This window comes from Salvelinus alpinus, chromosome 39 (assembly GCF_045679555.1).
Source record: "Salvelinus alpinus chromosome 39, SLU_Salpinus.1, whole genome shotgun sequence".
Lineage (NCBI taxonomy): Eukaryota > Metazoa > Chordata > Actinopteri > Salmoniformes > Salmonidae > Salvelinus > Salvelinus alpinus.
Window position 1 is genome coordinate 2189131 of NC_092124.1, and position 17588 is coordinate 2206718.

At 47.6% G+C, this 17588-nt stretch overlaps 1 protein-coding gene across 2 annotated transcripts in view; it reads right to left on the reverse strand.

Moving 5' to 3' along the window:
• LOC139566646 (catenin alpha-2) overlaps positions 1-17588 on the reverse strand; it is a 756349-nt gene that overhangs the window by 50861 nt on the left and 687900 nt on the right. For both annotated transcript variants that reach the window (XM_071387896.1, XM_071387897.1), the window contains exons 13-14: positions 13331-13482; positions 6744-6857 (exon numbers count right to left, since the gene is read on the reverse strand). In XM_071387896.1, coding sequence (XP_071243997.1) covers positions 6744-6857; positions 13331-13482 — 266 coding nt within the window. The remainder of the gene's footprint in view (positions 1-6743; positions 6858-13330; positions 13483-17588) is intronic.

The following is a 17588-nucleotide window of genomic DNA, read 5'->3' on the forward strand; positions in this document are numbered from 1 at the left end:
CAATTAAATGAAGTTGATGCAAAGAGTCAATATTTCCAGAGTTGACCCTTCTTTTTCAAGACCTCTGCAATCCGCCCTGGCATGCTGTCAATTAACTTCTGGGCCACATCCTGACTGATGGCAGCCCATTCTTGCATAATCAATACTTGGTGTTTGTCAGAATTTGTGGGTTTTTGTTTGTCCACCCGCCTCTTGAGGATTGACCACAAGTTCTCAATGGGATTAAGGTCTGGGGAGTTTCCTGGCCATGGACCCAAAATATCGATGTTTTGTTCCCTGAGCCACTTAGTTATCACTTTTCCCTTATGGCAAGGTGCTCCATCATGCTGGAAAAGGCATTGTTCGCCGCCAAACTGTTCCTGGATGGTTGGGAGAAGTTGCTCTCGGAGGAGGTGTTGGTGCCATTCTTTATTCATGGCTGTGTTCTTAGGCAAAATTGTGAGTGAGCCCACTCCCTAGGCTGAGAAGCAACCCCACACATGAATGGTCTCAGGATGCTTTACTGTTGGCATGACACAGGACTGATGGTAGCGCTCACCTTGTCTTCTCCGGACAAGCTTTTTTTCCGGATGCCCCAAAAAATCGGAAAGGGGATTCATCAGAGAAAATTACTTCAGTCTGTCCCTGATGTTTTTCCTGGAGAGAAGTGGCTTCTTTGCTGCCCTTCTTGACATCAGGCCATCCTCCAAAAGTCTTCGCCTCACTGTGCGTGCAGATGCACTTACACCTGCCTGCTGCCATTCCTGAGCAAGCTCTGTACTGGTGGTGCTCCGATCCCGCAGCTGAATCAACTTTAGGAGACGGTCCTGGCGCTTGCTGGACTTTCTTGACCGCCCTGAAGACTTCTTCACAACAACTGAACCGCTCTCCTTGAAGTTCTTGATGATCCGATAAATGGTTGATTTAGGTGCAATCTTACTGGCAGCAATATCCTTGCCTGTGAAGCACTTTTGTGCAAAGCAATGATGAAGGCACGTGTTTCCTTGCAGGTAACCATGGTTGACAGAGGAAGAACAATGATTCCAAGCACCACCCTCCTTTTGAAGCTTCCAGTCTGTTATTCAAGCTCAATCAGCATGACAAAGTGATCTCCAGCCTTGTCCTCGTCAACACTCACACCTGTATTAACAAGAGAATCACTGACATGATGTCAGCTGGTCCTTTTGTGGCAGGGCTGAAATGCAGTGGAAATGTTTTTTGGGGATTCAGTTCATTTGTATGGCAAAGAGGGACTTTTAATTGCAATTTTAATTGCAATTCATCTGATCACTCTTCATAACATTTTGGAGTATATGCAAATTGCCATCATACAAACTAAGGCAGCAGACTTTGTGATAATTAATATTTGTGTCATTCTCAAAATTTTTGGCCATGACTGTAGAGAGGGATATTGTCATCCACGTTGGCGCCAACGATGTTAGGATGAAACAGTCAGCGGTCACCAAGCGCAACATAGCTTCAGCGTGTAAATCAGCTAGAAAGATATGTTGGCAGTAATTGTCTCTGGCCCCCTCCCAGTTAGGGGAAGTAATGAGTTCTACAGCAGAGTCTCACAACTCAATCGCTGGTTGAAAACTGTTTTCTGCCCCTCCCAAAAGATATAATTTGTAGATAATTGGCCCTCTTTCTGGAACAAACAGGACCAAGCCTAGCCTGCTGAGGAGTGACGGACTCCATCCTAGCTGGAGGGGTGCTCTCATCTTATCTACGAACATAGACAGGGCTCTAACTCCTCTAGCTCCACAATGAGATAGGGTGCAGGCCAGGCAGCAGGCTGTTAGCCACCCTGCCAGCTTAGTGGAGTCTGCCACTAGTACAGTCAGTGTGCTGTGCCTCGATCTAGGTTGGGCAAAACTAAACATGGCGGTGTTCGTTTTAGCAATCTCACTGGAATAAAGACCTCATCCATTCCTGTCATTATTGAAAGAGATTGTGATATTTCACATCTCAAAATAGGGTTACTTAATATTAGATCCCTCACTTCCAAGGCAGTTATAGTCAATTAACTAATCACTAATCATAATCTTGATGTGATTGGCCTGACTGAAACATGGCTTAAGCCTGATGAATTTACTGTGTTAAATGAGGTCTCTCCTCCTGGTTACACTAGTGACCATATCACCCGCGCATCGCGCAAAGGCGGAGGTGTTGCTAACATTTATGATAGCAACTTTCAATTTACACCCACAACAAATTTGAGCTTCTTGTCATTAAATCTATGCAGCCTACTCAATCACTGTTTATAGCTAATGTTTACAGGCCTCCTGGGCCCTATACAGCGTTCCTCACTGAGTTCCCTGAATCAGACCTTGTAGTCATGGCAGATGATATTCAAATTTTTGGTGACTTTAATATTCACATGGAAAAGTCCACAGACCCACTCCAAAAGGCTTTCGGAGCCATCATCGACTCAGTGGGTTTCGTCCAACATGTCTCCGGACCTACTCACTGCCACAGTCATACTCTGGACCTAGTTTTGTTCCGTGGAATAAATGTTCTGGATCTTAATGTTTTTCCTCATAATCCTGGACTATCGGACCACCATTTTATTACGTTTGCAATCTCAACAGATAATCTGCTCAGACCCCAACCAAGGATCATCAAAAGTCGTGCTATAAATTCTCGGACAACCCTAGATGCCACACCCCAAAAAACAAAAAACATTTGTCATAAGGAACTAGCTCCCTGGTATACAGAAAATACCCGAGCCCTGAAGCAAGCTTCCAGAAAATTGGAATGGAAATGGCGATACACCAAACTGGAAGTCCACTGACTAGCTTGGAAAGACAGTACCGTGCAGTATCGAAGAGCCCTCACTGCTGCTCGATCATCTTATTTTGCCAACTTAATTGAGGAGAATAAGAACAATCCAAAATGGATTTTGATACTGTCGCAAAGCTAACTAAAAAGCAGTATTCCCCAAGAGAGAATGGCTTTCATTTCAGCAGTGATAAATTCATGAACTTCTATGACGAAAAGATCATGATCATTAGAAAGCAAATTACGGACACCTCTTTAAATCTGCGTATTTCTCCAAAGCTCAGTTGTCCTGAGTCTGCACAACTCTGCCAGGACCTAAGATCAAGTGAGACACTCAAGTTTTTTAATACTATATCTCTTGACACATTGATGAAAATAGTCTTGGCCTCTAAACCTTCAAGCTGCATACTGGACCCTATTCCAAATAAACTACTGAAAGAGCTGCTTCCTGTGTTTGGCCATCCTATGTTGAATAAAATAAACAAACTCACTAAAAGTGGCAGTAATAAGGCCTGTATCCATTCCTCTCAAAAACATTTTTTTTAAAGATGTTGCGCAGCAACTCACTGCCTTCCTGAAGACAAACAATGTATACGAAACTCTTCAGTCTGGTTTTAGACCTCATCATCAATACATTTTTAATGGCGTCAGACCAAGGTTCTGCATCTGTCCTCGTGCTCCTAGTGCTGCTTTTGATATCATCGATCACCACATTCTTTTGGAGAGATTGGAAATCAAAATTGGTCTACACGGACAAGTTCTGGCCTGGTTTAGATCTTATCTGTCGGAAACATATCAGTTTGTCTCTGTGGATGGTTTGTCTTCTGAAAAATCAGCTGTAAATTTCAGTGTTCCTCAAGGTTCCGTTTTAGGACCACTATTGTTTTCACTATATATTTTACCTCTTGGTGATGTCATTCGGAAATATAATGTTAACTTTCACTGCTATGCGGACGATACACGGCTGTACATTTCGATGAAACATGGTGAAGCCCCAAAATTGCCCTCCCTGGAAGCCTGTGTTTCAGACATAAGGAAGTGGATGGCGGCAAATGTTCTACTTTTAAACTCGGACAAAACAGAGATGCTAGTTCTAGGTCCCAAGAAACAAAGAGATCTTCTGTTGGATCTGACAATTAATCTTGATGGTTGTACAGTCATCTCAAAAGGACCTCGGCGTTACTCTGGACCCTGATCTCTCTTTTGACGAACATATCAAGAATATTTCAAGGACAGCTATTTTTCCATATTCGTAACATTGCAAAAATCTGAAACTGTCTGTCCAAACATGATGCAGAAAAATGAATCCATGCTTTTGTCACTTCTAGATTAGACTACTGCATTGCTCTACTCTCTGGCTACCCGGATAAAGCACGAAATAAACTTCAGTTAGTGCTAAATACAGCTGCTAGAATCTTGACTAGAACCAAAACATTTTAGCATATTACTCCAGTGCTAGCCTCTCTACACTGGCTTCCTGTTAAGGCTAGGGCTGATTTCAAGGTTTTACTGCTAACCTACAAAGCATTACATGGGCTTGCTGCTACCTATCTTTCCGATTTGGTCCTGCCTTACATACCTACACGTACACTATGGTCACAAGACGCAGGCCTCCTTACTGTCCCTAGAATTTCTAAGCAAACAGCTGGAGGCAGAGCTTTCTCCTATCGAGCTCTGGTGGTCTGTCTATCCATGTGAGAGACGCAGACTCGGTCTCGACCTTTAAGCCTTTATTGAAGACTCATCTCATCAGTAGGTCATATGATTGAGTGTAGTCTGGCCCAGGGGTGTGAAGGTGAACGGAAAGGCACTGGAGCGACGGACCACCCTTGCTGTCTCTGCCTGGCCAGTTCCCCTCTGAGTCACTGGCTTACTGGTGCTCTTCCATGCCGTCCCAAGGAGGGGTGCGTCACTTGAGTGGGTTGGGTCACTGACGTGATCCTCCTGTCCGGGTTGGCGCCCCCCTCGGGTTCATGCCGTGGGGGAGATCTTCGTGGGCTATACTCTGCCTTGTCTCAGGGTAGTAGGTTGGTGGATGAAGATATCCCTCTTGTGGTGTGGGGGCTGTGCTTTTGCAAAGTAGGTGGGGTTATATCCTGCCTGTTGGCCCTGGCCGGGGGTATCGTCAGACAGGGCCACAGTGTCTCCCGACCCCTCCTGTCTCAGCCTCCAGTATTTATGCTGCAATAGTTTATGTGCCTGGGGGCTAGGGTCAGTCTGTTATATCTGGAGTACTTCTCCTGTCTTATCCGGTGTCCTGTGTGAATATAAGTATGCCTCTAATTCTCTCTCTATTTATTTCTCTCTCTTTCTCTCTTTCTTTCTCTCTCTCTTCTCTCGGAGGACCAGAGCCTTAGGACCATGCCTCAGGACTACCTGGCCTGATGACTCCTTGCTGTCCCCAGTCCACCTGGTCATGCTGCTACTCCAGTTTCAACTGTTCTGCCTGCGGCTATGGAACCCTGACCTGTTCACTGGACGTGCTACCTTGTCCCGGACCTGCTGTTTTGGACTCTCTCTATAGCACCTGCTGCCTCTAACTCTGAATGATTGGCTATAAAAGCCAACTGACATTTACTCTAGAGGTGCTGACCTGTTGCACCCTCTACAACCACTGTGATTATTATTATCTGACCCTGCTGGTCATCTATGAACGTTTGAACATCTTGGCCATGTTCTGTTATAATCTCCACCCGGCACAGCCAGAAGAGGACTGGCCACCCCTCAGAGCCTGGTTCCTCTCTCGGTTTCTTCCTAGATTCTGGCCTTTCTAGGGAGAAACCCCCCCTTTGGGGTTTTAGGCTGGGTTTCTCTACAGCACTTTGTGACACCGGCTGATGTAAAAAGGGCTTTATAAATACATTTCATTGATTGATTGTGTGTGTTTATGAGGCCGGTTGATCGCTCTCTCGCTCTCCGACTTTGAGGAGGGCTTCCTAGCAGCAGTAGACCTCTCAGGATGAGAGGAGGCATGAGGCCAAACCTTTTCCTGCCACCCGGCATTCCACAATCCATGCACCAACCCCAACCGCCAACCACTCTCCCTGCTGTAGGGGTGGCAAGCACTGATACCCTTTAATGTACTTTAAGCAGGGCCCCGGTGTACAAATAATACATGGGGAAAAAATGCTAATGTGCGCAAAGCCCAAAGCCCCGGTGATCGCTGGCGCCATCCAGGCTTGGCACGCGTCGTGTGTGCGTTCCCAGTAATATCGGAGGGGGGATACGGTAATTGCCACAGCTTCATTTGCACTCGCAATTTTACACCTGTCTCTCCTCTCGAGTGGGATCGTGCTGTAGTCATTTCAAAACAATCAAATTAGGCTATGATCATTTCAATGTGCTTTTCGTTTACCGTATGATGGAATCCTGTGATATTGAAATCATACAATAGTGGCGTTTATCCAGCGAAGAACCCACTGGGAATTTACATTATGTTGAACATGAGAGAACAACAAGAGCTTTAAGTAATGAAAGGGAAGGCCGACTTGCAATATGACACACTACAACAATACCTTTTTTCACATTACTGAGCATGAGCTAAAATGAGCCAAGCCTAGATTTACTGGGCTGACCTGGTTACGAATCCACCAGAGTTGCTGGAACTGTGCAGGGAAGGACAATGTGAAAGGAAAATACCTGAGCCAGCATAGTACAGTTTGAGTCAATACGATAGTGTGCACAAGTGATTGCGGGACTGGGTTGACCTTTACATTATGACCATTGGGACACCCCACTGACTGGAGCAGAGGCCTTTGGGAAAAAAATAGGGGTATCCTTGGGCATATCTGAAATGGCACCCTATTCCCGACGCAGTGCACCTCTTGACTCAAAAGTAGTGCACTATACAGGGTCCCATTTCCTGACTCAGTCATCTTTAAATAAACTCTGCAGCGAGCTATGGAATGTTCCAGAGCAGGTTCTAGAGTGGGGTGTATGGTTCTAGTGGGGTTTGAGAGCTGGTTCTAGCTGGTTCCACTCACCCTGGCGCTCTGTCCGGCGATGAGCTGGTCATCCTCTGTCTGGACGCTGGTCCTGCTGCGGGCGTCGTAGTCCTCCTGCTCAAAGTCTGAGTCATCCTCCAGCTCCTCAGGTGTCTACAGAGAATGGGGGGGGGGGGGGGGGGTGTAGAGGGAAAATACAGAGAGAGAGGGGGATAGAGAGGGGGAGACAAAGGTTGGGAGAAGAGATTAAGAAGGAGAAAGTATTAGGGAGAGAAGGGAAAGGTGTGTGTGGGAGATGAGAAGAGAAAGGAAAGAATAGTAGATGTAGGCGAGAGAGAGAAAGAGGAGATATAAAGAGAGAGAGAGAGAGATATAAAACATGATGGCTATTAGATCAACAGCTGCAGTGTCACACGACACAGACATTTAATACATCATTTAATACATCAGACACATCTCTATCTCCACACTCCCTCTACTGTACGTCTCACTTGCACACTCCTTCTGCGTCCCGGGTTGAGTCTGTTTTTAGTCAGAGTCTGAGTGCAGATAGGCCTTCCTTGTCACGTGAGGGGCGGCTGGCGGGACAGCAAGTCAGATCTCCTTGTGTTGAACTATTCAGCCTTTCTTATACGCTTGCTCTGATTTCAAGTCCCTTGCATCATTGTTTTTAAGAAGTCTTGGCGGTGGTTTACACCACGCACCATAAGAGCACTATATAGCTCGCTGAAATAGTGGGATCAAACGGCACAAAGGGAAAAGGGCGGGGAGGGTATAAATGGCCTCGAGAGATTCCGTGATTTTCTTTTTTCTTCGTCAATCTTCAACTTGTGTCTAACTGCTATCTCACAACGAGACGGGGTGGGGACGTGACAGACGTTCTAGACTGGCAGGACTCGGGGACGAATCAGTTCATGTGTTCGAAACCAATTAAGAGCAGGGATCTGGGGGCGGCTTCCGGGCCAATCGGGAGGAAGTTAGCTGAAGTGAAGAGTGGGATGAGTGGCTCAGTCGCCCATCTGTCTGTTTGTCAACAATGTGTCTATCATCACAACACTGTAAACATCGTCTATACCGTCCTCATCTCCAGACATAACAACCTCCTCTACAAGCTGAAGAAGCCACTTGTCACGCCCTGGCCTTAGTATTCTTTGTTTTCTTTATGTTTTTTAGTTAGGTCAGGGTGTGACATGGGGAATGTATGTGTTTTTGTAGTGTCTAGTGTAGTTATCTAGTTATGTCTATGGCTGCCTAGATTGGTTCTCAATTAGAGGCAGCTGTGGTTCATTGTCTCTGATTGAGAGCCATATTTAAGGCAGTCATAGGCATTGGGGTTTTGTGGGTAATTGTCTGTGTCTATGTTGCATGTTTGCACTTAGTCTTTGATAGCTTCACGTTCGTCTGTTTGTTGTTTTGTTTCGTTGTCCTTCTTCTAATAAAGAGAAGATGTATTTTCCACACGCTGCGCCTTGGTCCTCTCTCTCTCCCATTGACGATCGTGACAGAATTACCCACCAGAATCGGACCAAGCGGCGTGTCAAGCGGCAACAGGACCCACTTACACAGGATTTCTGGACATGGGAGGACGAATTGGATGGTAAGGGACCTTGGGCTCAACCAGGAGAATATCGCCGCCCCAAAGCTGAGCTGGAGGCAGCGAAAGCAGAGAAGCGGCGATATGAGGAGGCAGCACGGAAGCAAGGCTGGAAGCCCGCGAGTACAACCCAAAATTTTCTTGGGGGGGGGGGTAAAAGGGAGTGTGGCGAAGTCAGGTAGGAGACCTGCGCATACTCCCTGTACTTACCGTGGAGAGCGAGAGTACGGGCAGACACCGCGTTACGCAGTAGAGCGCATGGTGTCTCCTGTACGCGTGCATAGCCCGGTTCGGTACATTCCAGCTCCACGTATCGGCCGGGCTAGATTGAGCGTTGAGCCGGATGTCATGAAGCCGGCCCAACGCATCTGGCCACCAGTGCGTCTCCTCGGGCCGGCTTACATGGCACCAGCCTTACGCATGGTGTCCCCGGTTCGCCTACATAGCCCGGTGCGGGTTATTCCACCTCCCCGCACTGGTAGGGCGACGGGGAGCGTACAACCAGGTAAGGTTGGGCAGGCTCAGTGCTCAAGGGAGCCAGTACGCCTGCACGGTCCGGTATATCCGGTGCCACCTTCCCGCCCCAGTCCAGTACCACCAGTGCCTACACCACGCACCAGGCTTCCAGTACGTCTCCAGAGCCCTGTTCCTCCTCCACGCACTCTCCCTGTGGTGCGTGTCTCCAGGCCTGGTGCCTGGAGACATGAGGGGCAGCTCCGGACTGAGGGGCAGCTCCGGACTGAGGGGCGGCAGCTCCGGACTGAGGGGCGGCAGCTCCGGACTGAGGGACGGCAGCTCCGGACTGAGGGACGGCAGCTCCGGACTGAGGGACGGCAGCTCCGGACTGAGGGACGGCAGCTCCGGACTGGCTGACGGCTCTGGCTGGTCATGGCTGGCTGACGGCTCTGGCTGGTCATGGCTGGCTGACGGCTCTGGCTGGTCATGGCTGGCTGACGGCTCTGGCTGGTCATGGCTGGCTGACGGCTCTGGCTGGTCATGGCTGGCTGACGGCTCTGGCTGGTCATGGCTGACGGACGGCTCTGGCTGGTCATGGCTGACGGACGGCTCTGGCTGATCCTGTCTGGCGGAAGGCTCGGGCTGATCCTGTCTGGCGGAAGGCTCGGGCTGATCCTGTCTGGCGGAAGGCTCGGGCTGAACTGGAGGCACTGGGGACACCAGTGCCTCCAGTTCCGGCACCACGCATCAAGCCTCCTGTGTGTCTCCAGAGTCCTGTACGCACTGTTCCTTCTCCCCGTACTCGCCCTGATGTGCGTGCCCTCAGCCCGGTACCACCAGTGCCGGTACCACGCACCAGGCCTATAGTACGCCTTGAGAGTCCAGTGTGCCCTGTTGCTGCTCCCCGCACTAGCCTGAAGGTGCGTGTCCTTAGCCCGGTACCTCCAGTTCCGGCACCACGCACCAGGCCTATAGTGCGTCTCAGCCGGCTAGAGTCTGCCGTCTGCCCAGCGGTGCCTGAACTGCCCGTCTGCCCAGCGGCGCCTGAACTGCCCGTCTGCCCAACGCCGTCTGAACTGTCCGTCTGCCAAGCGCCGCATGAACTGCCCGTCTGGACTGAGCCTTCAAAGCCGCCCGTCTGCCATGAGCCTGCAAAGCCGCCCGTCTGCCATGAGCCTTCAGAGCCGTCCGCCAGACAGGAGCCGCTAGAGCCTTCCGCCAGACAGGAGCCGCTAGAGCCTTCCGCCAGACAGGAGCCGCTAGAGCCTTCCGCCAGACAGGAGCAGCCAAAGCCTTCCGCCAGACAGGAGCAGCCAGAGCCTTCCGCCAGACAGGATCAGCCCGAGCCTTCTGCCAGACAGGATCAGCCTGAGCCTTCCGCCAGACAGGATCAGCCAGAGCCGTCCGTCAGCCATGACCAGCCAGAGCCGTCAGCCAGCCATGACCAACCAGAGCCGTCAGCCAGCCATGACCAGCCAGAGCCGTCAGCCAGCCATGACCAGCCAGAGCCGTCAGCCAGCCATGACCAGCCAGAGCCGTCAGCCAGCCATGACCAGCCAGAGCCGTCAGCCAGTCCGGAGCTGCCGTCCCTCAGTCCGGAGCTGCCGTCCCTCAGTCCGGAGCTGCCGTCCCTCAGTCCGGAGCTGCCGTCCCTCAGTCCGGAGCTGCCGTCCCTCAGTCCGGAGCTGCCCCTCATTCCGGAGCTGCCCCTCATTCCGGTGTTGCCCCTCAGTCCGGTGCTGCCCCCTAATCCAGTGGGGTTAATTTGGAGGGTGGCCATTTGGAGAAGGCTACCAAAGCGGGTATTGACAATGGTGGAGTGGGGGCCACGTCCCGCACCCGAGCCGCCGCCATGATGGGGCCCACCCCGGACCTTCCCCTTTCTATGTCAGTTTGTGCAGTCGGAGTCCGCACCTTTGGGGGGGGGGTACTGTCACGCCCTGGCCTTAGTATTCTTTGTTTTCTTTATGTTTTTTAGTTAGGTCAGGGTGTGACATGGGGAATGTATGTGTTTTTGTAGTGTCTAGTGTAGTTATCTAGTTATGTCTATGGCTGCCTAGATTGGTTCTCAATTAGAGGCAGCTGTGGTTCATTGTCTCTGATTGAGAGCCATATTTAAGGCAGTCATAGGCATTGGGGTTTTGTGGGTAATTGTCTGTGTCTATGTTGCATGTTTGCACTTAGTCTTTGATAGCTTCACGTTCGTCTGTTTGTTGTTTTGTTTCGTTGTCCTTCTTCTAATAAAGAGAAGATGTATTTTCCACACGCTGCGCCTTGGTCCTCTCTCTCTCTCCCATTGACGATCGTGACACCATTAGTCCAAAAAGCTGGTTTCTATTGAAAACAGCTTTGGAGACGCTTCTCTCGAAGACAAACCGATCTCTCGCAAACCCACCACACGAACATGAAGACGTTACGGTTATGCGTGTCTACACGATACAAAGGCAGGAAGGATAACAGACGCTATATCCGACAAATGTCAATATCTCGCACATCTATTCTTCGTGTGGTACATAGAGGAAGACGAAGAGAAGATTGTAATGTGTGTGCGTTCCAGATGAATGGGAGATGGCACTGGAGTGTATAGCGATTGTTTTACGAGCTCCTGACAAATTTTGAGCTCCTGACAAAATCTGCTATTTTGTGTGTTTTTATACGCTGATCTGAACTTTTTTTTTTTTTTTACATCATGTTTTCGTAATCGTTTCCAGTGACCGATCGCTACTCATTGTATGTCTATTATTACTTCCATTACTACATGTCTTACTTTTCTATTGTTTCTCTATTCTTTTTTTCTTCTGCATTGTCGGGAAGAGCCCATGAGTATGCGTTTCACTGTTAGTCCACACCTGTCGCTTACAAAGCATGTGACGAATACAATCTTATTTTATTTGATGGCAGCCTATTCCCTATATAGTGCACGCCTTTTGACCACAGCACTATGAGCGCTGATCAAAAGTAGTGCACTATAAAGGGAATAGGGTGCCATTTGGGACGCACCCTGGATGAGGTTTGACTGCTTGCACCTCCTGCAATTGAATCATTTCCCCTTTGTTCCCAGAAGAATGGATATGTGCTCCCTTTGTGTGTGGAAATGAATGTGAACATTGAAGCCTTGTTTTAGTTGAATTGCGTGGGACGTTCCAGTTTCTGGAATGGACATATAGCAGATGTCTGCGGACGTGTGTACGTGTGTGTTTGAGTGTGTGTGTGTGTGTTTGTGTGTGGAATGCTATTTTATTAACGCTCTACACACACACACCCGACCATACTCAACTTCTGAAATTAACACCGTGAAGAATTGCCCCCATAATCCCTTTCTGTTGTAGGCTACAACTAGGCCCTGCCAGCAGGTTCTAAAGAAATAATTTTCTAAAGAAATCCATGTATACCAGTTTACATGGGAGCAAAAAAGCACACACCACAAAAACATCCTTCAGACGTTTCACATGAAAGGCTACACATTGTATTACGGAAGTTAGGCTACACAACGACGGGAAATCATAGATCGTCCTCCAAGTCTCCAAGAGTAATTGAACCTGGAAATAGATTATGAGGCTGGTGGGTCGGTCTCGGCCCGTTCAAAGCCTCTGTTTTACATTATTTACCAACATCAAATTATTTCCCCGTAATTAGATTTTTCTCGCCACTGCACTGCGAAACATTCCAGCAGTCCAAAGTAGAATACATTTATTTGCACGGTGGTGTTGGGAGAAGGGGGGTAGGAGAAGAGAAAAAATGCTAGACAAACACTATCTAGTAGGCTTACCATACTGGATACAGTGTGGTGTGGCTGAGTCTATAAAAATGACTAGGTAATAGGCTTTGTTGTAACATCAATACAAAGTCCAATAACACAGTCTATGGAACTAGCCTTACAGTATTATGTTATAAGTAAACAAGTCTTGTCAGAGCCAGAACAGCCCATAGGGTAGCAGCCTAATTCCATTTTCTTTCGCACCCCGCTGGACAGGAAGCTAGTCTATCTCAGGGACTTTCCCCTAATCCATCTCCTTAATGCTGAGTGGCAACCAGAGAGGCATCGGGTACTATTTTTAGAGTCTGGTATGACTCGACCAGGGATCGAACCCCTAACCTTCCAATCTCAGGGTGGATACTGTAACCACAAGGCCACTGAGGTGGTCTATTCCTACCAGCCCTAAAGTCTTATGTCATGTTACACTGCACCATAAGGTTTCGTGTGAAGCGTGAAGTTCTTTGTAATTTAATTTCCATGTCATTTAATTTCTCATCCATTGACATCAAATCAGGGAGATTGTTTGTGATTCATCTTGGGAAAATGAACGTTCCACGTGACCTCACGCAGGGCACATTCTTGGAATTGGATAATAATGAGAAAGAAAATGAGAAAATAAGGTGAATCCTAATGTACACTTGCTCATGCATTGATGTCAATGGGAGAATAAGTGTGTCTCACAGATGACACCCATGTTCCTATATAGTGCACAACTTTTTATGGGCCCTGGTCAAAAGTAGTGCACTATAATTTGGTACGGAGTCTGTTCCCAGCATGCTTTGAGAAGCGTGAGAGGAGTAAATGAGGAAGTGGACATACCCTGATCATAAGAACGGCTTTCCGTATGTCACGCACGCCGTCGTAGACCAGGCGGGACGCGTCGATGAACTCGTTCTCCTCGAAGGGCTGTGGGGGGTTTGTGCTCAGCGCCTCGATGGCCACCTCCACTTGTTCAGCGAAACGGGGCATGACTGGAAAAAGGGATGGAGAGAGAGAGAGGGAGGGAAAGAAAAATGAGAATAGTGACCAGAACTTACTTGACTCAGGTCACTCACTTCATTTATTTGAACATTTTAGGCAACATGTCCTACTAGAATGTTTCATCGTGTGCCTTTCCTCAGTGAGTGAGTGAGTGAGTGAGTGAGTGAGTGAGTGAGTGAGTGAGTGAGTGAGTGAGTGAGTGAGTGAGTGAGTGAGTGAGTGAGTGAGTGAGTGAGTGAGTGAGTGAGTGAGTGAGTGAGTGAGAGAGAGAGAGAGAGAAATGTTTGAAATGTTTTACACATCTTCTGAAGCGGAGGTCCCAGACTCTGTCAATCTAAAAAATATGAGATGTCACCAGAAATCTGGCACCACAGGGATAGGGCGCAACACACAAGGGGTGTAACAGTGTCAAAGGTACCCACAGGACAAACAGAATAATATTAGTCTGAGGAGAGATTAAATAGCATTAATATCACTGTGTGAGTGGTAGGCTGCTAATGTGCTAGCTTTGGTTGGCAGCCATTTACCTATTAGTGTGTCAGTGCTAGCATGCTAAGGCGCTAGCTCTGGTTGACAGCCACTCAAGTTAACAGGCTGAAAATTCATTGCCAAAACAAAAGGCTGCAAAACAAAAAGTTACGAACTCCGACAAAAACAATGACTGGCATTTAGCGGGAATATTAGTTTGGCAAGCGTTGCCAACGGAGCATCTGAATGTTCTTTGTGCGTTCACAGGAGGGGTGTTGAATTTGAATAAACGCCAGGGCAATCGTGCCGAATATATTCATGTTGAATGGGACAGCTACATAATCATCTTCAGATGACTCGTGATGATCTGATATGCAGGCAATGTTTAAAGGGCCAATGCAGCCATTTTGATCTCAATATCAAATACTTTCTGGGTAAGAATTCAGTACCTTACTGTGATGTTTTGAATTAAAATGGTCAAAAATAAAATAAAAAGCAATACTTTTGCTAGGACTGTCTGTAAGTGGTCTGAGTGGGGAGGGGAAAATGGAAAACTAGCTGTTATTGGCATAAAGGTTTGGAACTCTCTTTCCTATTGGTCTATTAACTCATTTACCACTTGGTGATGTCAACAGACAGGCCAAAGCTCCATCGCACCAAAACAGGCTTTTCAAACAGCTCCTACACTAAAAGACCATTATCATAATTTTCACAATCTCAACAGTATTTTTCCCAACCTCATAGGAAAGCGTGTTTACGACCGCACTCGGCCTTTAATAATTGTTTTAACGCTGTGGTTCTGCTTGAGCAGTAACAGCTAAATCAATGTGTTACGGTTATACCACCTGACTGAGAGAACAAAACTGAGCGAACAAAACAATATTTAGGTGGATTGACACGACCTTGTTTGACCCAGTCTTGTGTTATTGAATTGAGCCGTGACTAGAGCCGGCCTGTTCCCTTTTCACTGTCAAGTGGACACCAGGGACACACACACACAGCACACACACACACACACAATCACACGCACGCAGACACACACGCAGTACCCAATCCGTGTAGATGTCGTGCCGCCTTCACAATTTTCAGATTCAGCAGCAAGCGCCTCAGTCTACAGCTTGTACTCATTATCTGTCTACACTGAGCCATCGTCCCATTTCAGGGGAGAAAAGGGGGCCAGTGCAACAAGACGAGAGGCACTCGCAAAGAACCTTCTGATGCATAAAGAAAATACCAAAAACCTGACCTAATATTCTCTGAGCGGCTGTTGAAATACATATAAAATATTCAGAGAGGCATGATAAAACAAATACAATCAGAGGGATGGATTTGGAGAGGGGGTTGAATTTGGGCTCCGGGTCACTGGTGAAGAAGAAGAAGAAGGAGAAGAGCACGTCTAATGAGAATGCTGGAAGGGAGGGTGAAAACAATTAACGGAGGAGGGACAAAAACGACAACAATAACAAAGATTTAATGTGCTTGTGGATATGCCCCTGAAACCCCCCACAAACACGTCTGTGTGATATTATTGGAATTCTCCTCAGAGCTCTCTCTCTCTTCTCTGTTCACCGTGAAGTGACGCAAATCAATTAGAAGCTTAAGCCAGAAAGGTAAATAAGAAAAAATACACATAAACGTATGATTTAAAAACACTGGGGCTGGTTATTATACACCAAACATAAAAGGTGCTACAAAAACTGTTTTAATTTTTCTTCTCTCAAATATATATATTTTTTTAATTTCAGTTTAATCCACTTACTGGATAAGCGTAAAATAGGCTATTGGGAATTTTGTGCATGGCTAGGGTTTTTAAATAAATGTTCTCCGAGACGCTTAATGAGGAATGTTGCTGGTGGTAATGGAGCAATTTCACTCATTCCGGTTGAGAAATGATAAAGGGAATTAAACGTGACCGCGTTGGAATATATATATTTTTCTCCCCCTTCCTAAGCCCAACTATAAATCAAGAGAGAAGTCATGAAAGTACAATGAATGAAGTGAATGCTTAAATATCCGGCAAAGTGCTTTGTGGCACCACGCAGCCAACATAGACATCCTCGAGGCCTAAGATCACACAGGGACGGCTCCGCTCGCATTGTGACATGATAGACTCCTCATAGGAAAACAAAAACACTTCCCACTTCCGCACAAACAAACCAAACGGCTGTAAATCGCAGAGCGTACCGTTAACCTTCAAACCGGAGCCGTCACTGGGATTTGTGTTTTCGCCTCTTGGAAGGGAGGGAGGGAACAGAGGGAGGAAATGGAGTGAGGGAGTGCATTGCCACGTCTGACCGGAAGTATTTCCAGCCCCCACCCACCGCTCTCTCTCCATCACAAACACGCACACATGCAAGTACACACACGCGCACACGCGCACACACACACACCTTTTTGATTTAGCTGCTGCTGAGACTTCTGCCTACGAGTCTCTCTCTGGGCGGTCTAGTTCGCCCCAACCTCAGCTAAACTGTCTCACCTCGCTGTACATCCTATACCGCTGATTCCTACTCCAATACACTAGTCAGCTTTTATTCTACACCACCCACCCACTGCTGCTGAAGGAGCAGCTCACCTCCTCTCTCTCTTTCTAACTCCCCCTCCTCTTTCCTCTCCTCGCTTTCCCTCTATTTCCTCTGCTCTCCTCTATCTGAAACCCCCGGTTCCCGTCATCATAACAACTGAGAGAGACAGAGAGGGACTCCGTTTCAAAACACTGTGTCTGTGTAGTGGGAGAAACACCTGGGCAGGGTGATGCAACTTGGTGGCCATTTTGGAGCTTGTTGATTCTTCACTTAGCTATCACACTCTCCAGTCCTCTCCTCAGTAATGTCATTCCATCAGTTGCTTTTGGTTGGAAAACAGAATGTAACCTGTGCTAGAACTGACATAGGCCTATTTGCCATTCAATACAATATGACATGACTTTTAGTGTGTGTGTGTGTGTGTGTGTGCGTGTGTAATTACTCTCCCATATTGTAGACATGCATGACCAAACCTTGAAGAAATTCAATTTCCAGCGACATGCGTAATGACTAGGGTTGCGATCTTTCAATAAATTCCCTGGTTTTCCAGGTTGGAGGATTCCCAGAATCAGCAGGGAAATTTCTGGAAAACCAGGGAATTTATTGCATTTGAGTCATTTAGCAGACGCTCTCACCCAGAGCGATTACAGGATAAATTAGGGTTGAGTGCCTTGGTTAAGAGCACATCGACAGACTTTTCACCTCGTTGTCTCGGGGATTCGAACCAGCGACCTTTCGGTTATTGGCCCAATACTAGGCCATATACCAGCTTTTTAATCTACCTTGTCTGGGAAAAACCTTAATGATCAAGTTAAAAAATAAATAATTCTGGGGCTGAAGATGAGTTTAAATGCAGGTGAAGAGAGGGGGAGAGAGAGAGAGAGAGGAGAGAGGAGAAAGAGAGATAACCCCTTTCCTATGAGGCTATTGATTTACACCCCCTCCTTCAAGGACAAGCCTCAATCCCCAGGTCTGTGTGTGTGAAGTAGAATGTCTGTCAGGAATCTATGGCCCAGCTTAATAGAGTTGTGCAGTCTGCCTGTGTGTGTGTGTGTGTGTGTGTGTGTGTGTGTGTGTGTGTGTGTGTGTGTGTGTGTGTGTTG